General features: G+C 42.9%; 1 protein-coding gene across 1 annotated transcript; it reads right to left on the bottom strand.

Moving 5' to 3' along the window:
* Window positions 1-1,864: 1,864 nt before the first annotated feature.
* On the bottom strand, window positions 1,865-8,208 carry CD93 (CD93 molecule). The gene is made up of 2 exons (XM_033935997.1): window positions 8,091-8,208; window positions 1,865-4,360 (listed from the first exon to the last, which is right to left on the bottom strand). Exon 2 carries the CDS (start codon window positions 4,277-4,279, stop codon window positions 2,462-2,464), a length of 1,818 nt encoding a protein of 605 aa, XP_033791888.1. The 5' UTR covers window positions 4,280-4,360; window positions 8,091-8,208; the 3' UTR covers window positions 1,865-2,461.
* Window positions 8,209-9,274: the final 1,066 nt, after the last annotated feature.

Below are 9,274 nucleotides of genomic sequence, written 5' to 3'. Positions count from 1 at the left end.
AAGGCAAGTCACACTAAAGACTGTAAAAGTGTGACAAGGTTTAGGTGGTTGGGACACTGATGTGGCTATGATAGTCCCGTGGTAACCCTTTCTTATCCTGTGGCATTCTGGTTATGGGTCTGAGCACATCACATTTTTTTAAAATTATTTTTTCAGAATATCATTTTGAATCAGGATTTATTTCAGAGTGGACTTGTGTTTTGTTTTTGTTGTTGGAAAGTTTCTACACACAAGCAGGGATTTTCTAGTTTCAAGTTTTATTAAAATTTGATTTAATTACCTATCAAATTTCTAGGCGATATCCAACAATAAAAATGGGTGCAATTTAAAGCGTACAAATACCTTAATTACAATACAAAAGACAGACTAGGCTAACACATGGAAACAACTGGGGGAGAGAGAGCGGAGAAGTACAATCGTAACAATGAAGGTAAGTACAAAATAGGGAAAGATATGGAGAATCTTGCCACGATTAGATGAAGTTTGCCTATAGATCGAAGGCATCCTTGAATAAGAAACTTTTGAGTTTGCCTTTGATCCGGATAGTCTAGGTATTCTTCATATGGGACGGTAAGGCATTCCGGAGTTGTAGCACTGTACATATCCACGGTGGGTGTCCTGTAAACCTGATTGGCTCAGCATGCCCTGAGGACTAGGTTGAAAGCTCTGGTTATAAAATTGTACCAAAAAAAGGGAGGCCAAGGGGGCCTCAACGACAAGATAATCAAAGGCCCAACAATGGATTAGTGAGGATGAGATGTCAATAATTCAGCCACGGGTGTAAAGTTCAAAGTTCACTTTATTGATAGTAGCACTACGAGGACTTGAAGACTCGACACTGACAGTGTTTTGGCATCTATGCCTTTGTCAAGAGTATTTAGAAAGAACAGGAAAATATCTGCTGTCCGATACTCTTGACAAAGGCATAGATGCCGAAACAGTGTCAGTGTCGAGTCTTCGAGTCCTCGCAATGCTACTATCAATAGAGTGAACTCTGAACTTTACACCCGTGGCTGAATTGTTGACATCTCATCCTCACGACTCCTGTGTTGTGCCTATATAAACTATACACCGGTTTCCCAAGTCAGTCCTGGAATACTCCCTTGCCAGTCAGGTTTTCAGGATACCCACAATATATAAAGCATGAAGGAGATTTTCATATAATGGAGGCAGTGTGTGAAAATCAATTTTATGCATGTTTTCATTGTGGATATCCTGAAAACCTGACTGGCAAGGGGGTACTCTAGGGTCGACTTGGGAAACACTGCTCTACACAGACTTTTAGGTTCTACCTGTTACACATTTGCATTCACAGTCCATTTATTCACATAACTGCAAAACATTTTGTGGGTCAATATTCAAATGGAACTGTCAGTGTTTTGTTTTAAATGCCAATCACAATGTTAAAAAAACAAAAAAAGAAAAAAGTCTATACTGAGAAAAGCAGTGGCAATGAATATGTGCATTCAGTGGTGACTAGCACAATCTGTATAGTTATGTGTTTAACCCCCTCCTTTACATAGAATTCTTATGAGCGTCCGAGCTGTTACCGTCGCAGCCAGCGCTAAAAATGCTAGTGCATCTTTGTAAAGGAGGGGCTAAGTTAGGACAGCCCAAATAGCACTGGTTATTCATAGAGACAGGTGGTATTTATTTGATTCTTTAGCCCATCCTACCAAAGGAGCTTAGAATGGGTTACAAATGAGGTACTTAAGCATTTTCCCTTTCTGTCCCGGCAGACTCACAGTCTGTCTAATGTACCTGGGGTAGTGGAGGATTAAGTGACTTGCCCAGGGTCACAATAATCAGCACAGGGTTTGAACCCACAACCTCGGGGTGCTGAGGCTGTAGCTTTAACCACTGCACCACTCTAAAAATCAAGATGTCATAAAAGTGAGCCAGGTATAGGGCAATCAAGCCTGTGACATCACTGATGAGGTTGGCTCTTAGGTATTGGTGGAATGAGGCATTATTACATCATAGTCTCAGCTCTGATTACCAGAGACAGAAACTTTTCACACTATTTATCTAATTTTCTATACCATTCTCCCAGGGGAGCTCAGAATGGTTTACATGAATTTATTCAGGTACTCAAGAATTTTTCCCTGTCAGTCCTGATGGGCTCACAATCTAATGTACCTGGGACAAAGGGGGCATTAAGTGACTTGCCCATGCAAGAATGGGAGCAGCATGCGTTTGAACCCACAGCCTCAGGGTTCTGAGGATGTAGCTGTAACCACTATGCCACTCTTACTCTGGACTGGGGTAATTTGTAAGAATTTTCAGGAGTGCTATCTGCATAGTGCTGTTAAAAATTCATGGACAGGGCCCAGAAAGGGCATTTATGTGGACAGCAGGTACCACTATCTGGAAAAGTGGTTTAAAAATGAAAAATAATCAGGCTGTTAAAGTTTTAATATGACAGTGATTCATTCATTGTTTTCTTTCCAGCCCCCTCCTATTACCTGTACTCATTATCTGCTGCCTTTTCCCCATCAGGAACCCAGCAGTAATTATCTGCTGCACTCCTCGGTTGATTTGGTTCTTTCTTTGCCCTTCTCCGTTTCCACATAAGCAAGCCCAAAGCAAAAGCCAGCACCAGCAGTACTGCAGCCACACTGCTCACAGAATAGAACAACATGTGGTGTCCCTTATCAGTGCCGGCCTTCATGTGGTCCACAGAACCTGTCCCGTGGGATCTGCTGCCCACATCTGGCAGGAGAGTGCTTGGTACTCCTCGGGTTCCAGCTCCTGTAGAGGCTGAAGGATCAGACGAAGAGACTGGACTCATGGAACCCGGAGGCAGTGAGCGAGTGTTTTCTGGATCATTGTTGGGGACGCTTTTAGCCCCAGCCTGAGCTTCCAGAGGGACGTGCTCTGATGGCTCCAGGGTCACACTCTTCTCCTCTTGGCTAGCAACAGTTTGGAAACTTGGGATGGGAACACATGAAATGCTGTTGCTGGCCAGCAGGAATCCTTGCTCACAGAAGCACTCATAGCTGCCTTTTGTGTTACGACATAGGTCAGCACAGGGCTTTGCTTCACACTCATCCACGTCCACACAGGAGGATGCATCGCTGCCCTTCTTGTAGCCTTCCCTGCAGGAGCAGACGAAAGAGCCAGCAGTATTGAGGCAGCTTTGGGCACAGGGTTTCTTCTCGCACTCATCTATATCTTGGCACTCTCTGCCGACGGCCTGAAACCCCCGGAAGCAGTTGCAGCTAAAACTTCCAGGGCTGTTGGTACACAGCTGCTCACAGGGCCTTTCCAAGCACTCATTCACATCCCTGCACACAAGTCTGTCTTCCCCCAGCATGTAACCCAGAGGACACTTACATTCAAACCCCTCCTGGTGATTGGTACACCCATGCGAACAAGGATTGGGCTTGCAGTGATCCTTTGGAGCACAAGACACCAGATTGCTCCCAAGTTCATAACCCTCTTTGCAGTCACAGTGAAAGGTCTTAGTAGAATGATCCTCAATGCACTCCTGCTCACAGCCTCCATTATTATACAAACAGCCATACTTTGGGGAGGCACAGTATAGTCCAGAACCAGGGTGGTTCCAGTCAAATATGCCAGCTTCTTTCATGTTGCAGATTAAAAACTGACCTCCTAGCTCCCCAGGAGTCTCGCAGGACACAGTGGCCATAGACCCAAAGGGCACAAGATCGAGAGTCACACTTTCCAGGCCAAAAGGTGTGCTGTATGTCACTATCCCAGGGCCAGCCAGGACCAACTTGTGGCACATTCCTTGGAAACTGAACTTACAAAAGTAGCCATTCACAGGCGTGGAACACTTGCCATCAGACCACTTAAAGTTCTTGGGAGAGGACATAAGATAGTTCATGGCTACGCACCTGTGAGTGGTACAGGTAATCTGAGGCTCCTGCATCCAGTCAGAGAAGTCGCTTTCCTCATCCTGCTCTCTAGTTGAGACCCAGGAGAACCCCCTCAGCGCCCTGTCCCTTTGGTAGCACCGCATCTTCTTCAGCTCTAGCCCAATCCAGAATTTGAATGCGCCTTGGTCTGGCTTGGAGGTGAAAAATTTCAGTAGCAGGTTCCGAAGCTCTGAAGCTTCATCCAGGCTCTTTGCTGTTGCCAGATCTCCTCCATTGCTCCTGCACTCCTCCTGAGCTTCAATAAAACTTCTATAGTCCAAGTGCAGGGTGTAACAGGCTCTCTGGGAGCACACAGCCTCCTCCATCTTTGCTGCTGCTACTGTTGGAACCGGCAGAGACAGGATTTGGTACACCAGCTGCCACAGAAAGATCACCATCTTGCCTCTGTCTTTTCGCTGGAGTGCTGTTGTTGTATAGTCAAAATGGCTATTCCAGACAAGATTTGTACGGGATGGGACCTTAAAGCAAAACACAGCAGAGTACAAAGCTAGAGGATATGCTATTTGTTTTTCACATCCCTTTAATTCAGAGTCCAGCTGCATACATCCTGTCTTGCTGTGGATCCTATCGTTGGAGACCACCGTTTCCTGACATGTATATTTTTGTTGCCATTGTGTTTTGTGCTCCTGTCCCAAGTAAAGCAGTTTGATTTTTTTTTTCCCCTAAGCTGTTTTAACCTAAGATTTTCTTTCTTTGATTCTTTGTTCTGTTTTGGTCATCCTTCTGACTTGTACTATGAATTATGTAGATTTATTTTTCTGCTTTGTTACTCACAGTTTTCTATCTGGGACCTCGGTTTGTCATTCAATACAGACTGCCATCCACCGGCAGCACAAATTAGCAAACTCCTTCTTTTAAAATATCTAACATGCTGCAAAGCCGTGGGATCCAAAATGAAGGGCAATTCTAGGCATAGCTAACATTTCTATTTTTATCTTGAAGAATGTGATTATTACGTATCACAACGATTCATTTGGAGTGAATGCTTTTTCACTCATGAACTTTAAAAACATGGAAAAGTCCTTAATAGGAGTTGGGTCATGAGAATATCCATAGTCAAAACACATTAACCAAGCTGTTTAAAGCAGCACTGTCAAAGGGGCTTAAAAATAAATAATTTTTTTTCCTGATATGTGCATTTAGCATCTCAAAACAAAGTGGGAACAAATATACAAGTGTGTTGGTTTTTCCATCCTTTAGATAGCATTGGGAACTATTAAGTTATACCATATATGCTATATTTTGGATCTTTAAATGTTTGCATTATATTCTTTTAAACTAAAAGATTTATATTGGGGATAGATTTACCAGATCAGTAGATCAAAATAAGCAAATTTTGTATAGGGTATCTAGTTGGACATTTAAATCCATATATGCAAAGTTGTGCTTGTACTTTATAGAAGGCCCACGAAGTGCACAGTCTTTTGTGAAACATATCTATATCTATCTATCTATCTATCTATATATAATGCTGGGGGAAACGTGTGTATTTGTTGGTATGCACATCTGAAGTGAGTTTATGAAAGAGTGGCATCACAAATTGAGTATGCAAAGTTAAATAGCTGAGTTCTGAAGTAGAGAATGACACGGTGACAAAATTCATCACCGTTCCCGTCCCCGCGGATAACCGCGGGAAATAATCCCATGTCATTTTTTAGTGTCTATTTCAACCTCAGTCCTTCTACACCAGCATTCTTCAAAGCAAAGCTTGAGGGTCAGTGGCTGGGCCCATTCATACTCTGATTCTTACCTCTCTCCTTAAAGAATAACATGAAGATGGTTTCCCGCAGTTATCCGCGGGGACGGGAACGGTAATGAGTTTTGTCACCATGTCATTCTCTATTCTGAAGCTTAAACTTTTGCCTTTTCAAGGTGGCTTTTAATCCCAGAGAAGTAAGCATAATCACCCCCTCCACCTTACCCCAAGGCTCTTCTCCAAAGAAGAAGCTATCTGATGGTTATGAATGTTTCATATCAGGTGTAAATTCTAATGCTGAACTTTTCCAGGAATGAATGCACTGATATTCTAAAATATGATATATATGTACTATATACTTTGAAGGCCCAAGAAAATCTCAGCCTGTAGCTAAACGTTGTGTCTTCAAGGGCCTGACGCTAGCGTTCAAATCCTTGCACGACATAGCACCAGGCTATGTGATGGTTAAACTTCCTCCTTATTTTATGTTTTTTAGCCTTGTTACTTTATACTGTTATCCCTTTTTAATGCTCTGTAAACCGCTAAGAAGTTTTGATTTGGTGGCATAACAAATTATTAATAAACTTGGAAACTTAAGTTATAGTGGCCTGATTTGGCTGCTACACATGGCCAGTCAGCGCTTAAAATCAGCAGTTATCACGTGAAACAGCTGGCTAATGCTGGCTTTTACAAAGCTGTGGTAGAGGTTTCTACTGCAGGCCAGCAGAGCTCATAGAATTCCTGGCAAATTAAATAGTGCTGATTATCGGGCGGATAGTGACTAATCCTAGCAGAGCTAATTATTTCTTCAACAAAATCTGATTCAGCTACAATTTATTCCAGAATGGTCCATGTTAGTGAGGTTTTGAAAACAACCTAACTCTTCGATAGCACATTTTTATTTTCAAATTTTTATAGTATTGAAGTTTGTACGTATATACAAACCTTGGTCCTGATTTTTGCAACTGGACCATCACAGTAGTGATGTTTGATTTTACGTTAAAATACATTTGTTTTATGATTTGTGCAGAGGTTCTTGATTCAGGAAATATTTTGTAACATAGGCTTTGTGCAGTGGTCACTGTTCAAGAGGAAGTATGTAGTGTAGTAACAAGTCAAAACTAACCTTTTCAGTGTCTGGTGTCTTTTTTAAAATCCTGGCTCTGTTCTGCCTCCTCCTTGTCTATTTATCTTTTTCATAATTATTGTTTTACTCTTTCGTGTCATCTTTTCATACTCTCCTTTCAGTCTTCTCCAATAAACCAGCTATCATCATGTCTCTGGAATTTTTCCTTTCCAGCATAATCTCTTTTCTTTCAAACCTAGGCTTCATTAATCTTTTCTTTTGTTCTTTAGAATCTTCTCTCCCTGCAGCATCTCCCTGCATGCCATGCTTCTCCCTTGTCTCCACCTTTCTTACTTCTAACTCTACTCATCAACCAGTCTCCTTTCATCTTTCTCTTCCAAAACTTTCTTCCCTCCATCTTTTCTTGATCAGTTTTCTCTTATGTCTCCATCCTTATTCTCTAGTCTTTCTTGCTGTCATCTTTCAGTTACCCTACTGCATTCAAGGACATGTAATTTTACTTTTCTTAGAGAATGTAAGTGAGAAATCAGAACTACAAGTCCTTGCATGCAATGGGATAAACTCAGAACTGGATCAACTAGGGCTTAATTTCTGAGTAAACGACTTAGAACACAGTTCCACCACTTTTTTTTTTCAGACTCCAAAGCGGCAGGGAAGTTTGCTCCAGTACCTCCCTTTTAGAAAGTGTGCATGGAGCAGAAGGGGATGGAGTAGGGTTACCAGATTTCCTCTTTATAAAAATGAGGACACCTTGCCCTGTCCCGCTCTGCCCCCAGCCCTTCCCCCACTCGAACCGCGTGTCTCCTTCCCCTAGCTCGGGGTTGTGTCTGGATGTCAACTACGCGTGCGCAGAAGTCGACACGATGTCACGCGCACGCATGTATGCGTGTAATGGCATGACATCAACATCCGCGCATGCGCAGAGGACATCCATACGTGGCCCTGAGATAGGGGCCTTCTAAAACCCGGACAAACTGCCAGGTTTTGGGAAATCTCCCCAGGCACCCGAACAGTCCTCTAAAAAGAGGACATGTCCGGGTTTTCCCAGACATCTGGTGACCCTAGGATGGAGTGAGCCTGGAAAAGAGCAGAGAACCATCACTTTACTCTCTACTTCAGTCCCTCTTTTCCACTCCGGCCCACCTGCCCCCTCAACCAGCTGCACAGTTTCACTTCCTTTTTTTAATCTACAAATTAAGCCCTGGGATCAACCCTGTCAGATGAGCTTTGAGCCGTTTATCAACTGTATTCTTTTCTGCCTCTTTCCAATCCAAACTGGTGACTTAGTCACCTTCCCTCCCGCACCCACCACACCATCTACATCTTAAGAATGTCTCTTTTGCCCCTCTTGCGAACTTCCTCTTCTGTTCCCAGTCAGCAGAAGAAGAGAAGCAGCTCTTCTTACCTGCACCTGCCTCTTCTGCTGGCTTCAATCTTCTGTCTGACTACAGGACTCCATGCTTTCAGACTGAAAATAAAGAGGAGCCAGCTGCTACCGTGGCACAGGGAAGATGTTGTCCTGGCACAGAAACGCTGATGGTTTGGCAGACACAGGAATCACTAATTTTAGGTTATAAGGGATCTCAAATGAGTTTTCCTGGTAGAATGCAATACAGTCTGGTCATCCAGCTGTAAACTAAATATTGGTGTTTGTGAGACTGCTATGAAGAAATATGAAGGCAAAGTGCTGTGTTGATTTCCTGCTATTTTTAGAGGATGACTCATTTGGGAAGTATTATTTAATCCTATTTATGTATATGTGTCAATATTTGAGAGGCAATTCTATAAAATGGGTGCTAACATTTAGGCACCAAGGCCAAGATTCTCAAAGGTTTAACGCCATTGCTAAACTGTTTTCTGGTGGTTTAGCCTGTACGCAGCAGATTATGAAAACAGATTATCTCCATCTTTAGTGAGGTTTCTAGCAGTCTCCGACACTGATATGCAAATGGGCTCTTCAACATTGAAATGAACCCTCCGATGGATTCTTTAAAAAATTCAGAGCCATTTAAAAAAAAAAAAGCGGCGTTGGCTTTTGGCGACTAAAAAAAGCGACTGGCTTAGGGGTGCCTGTCAGTGTCGGAGACTGCTAGAAAGCCCCTGCGTTGTGATGCACCAGGAGAGATGCCCATTCTCTTTGCTGCATCACAACACCCTTTCCCTAACATCCTGGTCGTGACCCCCTGGCAGCAGGAGAGATGCCCACTCTCTCCTCCTGCACTAAACTATCCGCCATGATTAGTAGTGACCCCCATCTATGCCGCACTCCTCCCCCTTACCTGAACAGATGAGCCGGAGATGGACATCCTCCTTGCAGTTGCTGCTGCGTAGTCTAAACTGGGTATTCCCTTCCCTGCTGCATCCTTTGGTGTTATTTTTGATGGAAAATTCACTTTTCATGAACAAATAAGCTCAGTAGTTAAGAAATGTTTTTACCGTCTTCGAATGATTAGATCTCTTGCCACTCTATTAGATCAATCATCATTAAATATCCTCATTCATTCTCTCGTCATTTCATGCTTGGATTATAGCAATTTACTATACAAAGGAATCACTAAGAAAGAAATAAAACGCCTTCAAATTATTGAA

The sequence above is a fragment of the Geotrypetes seraphini genome, chromosome 3 (genome assembly GCF_902459505.1).
Source record: "Geotrypetes seraphini chromosome 3, aGeoSer1.1, whole genome shotgun sequence".
Taxonomy (NCBI): Eukaryota; Metazoa; Chordata; class Amphibia; order Gymnophiona; family Dermophiidae; genus Geotrypetes; species Geotrypetes seraphini.
This window is presented reverse-complemented; position numbering and strand designations above follow the sequence as displayed.

Coding starts and splice junctions, on each gene's coding strand:
- CD93 (XM_033935997.1), bottom strand. CDS start 4,279: ATGGTGATCTTTCTGTGGCAGCTGGTGTACCAAATCCTGTCTCTGCCG.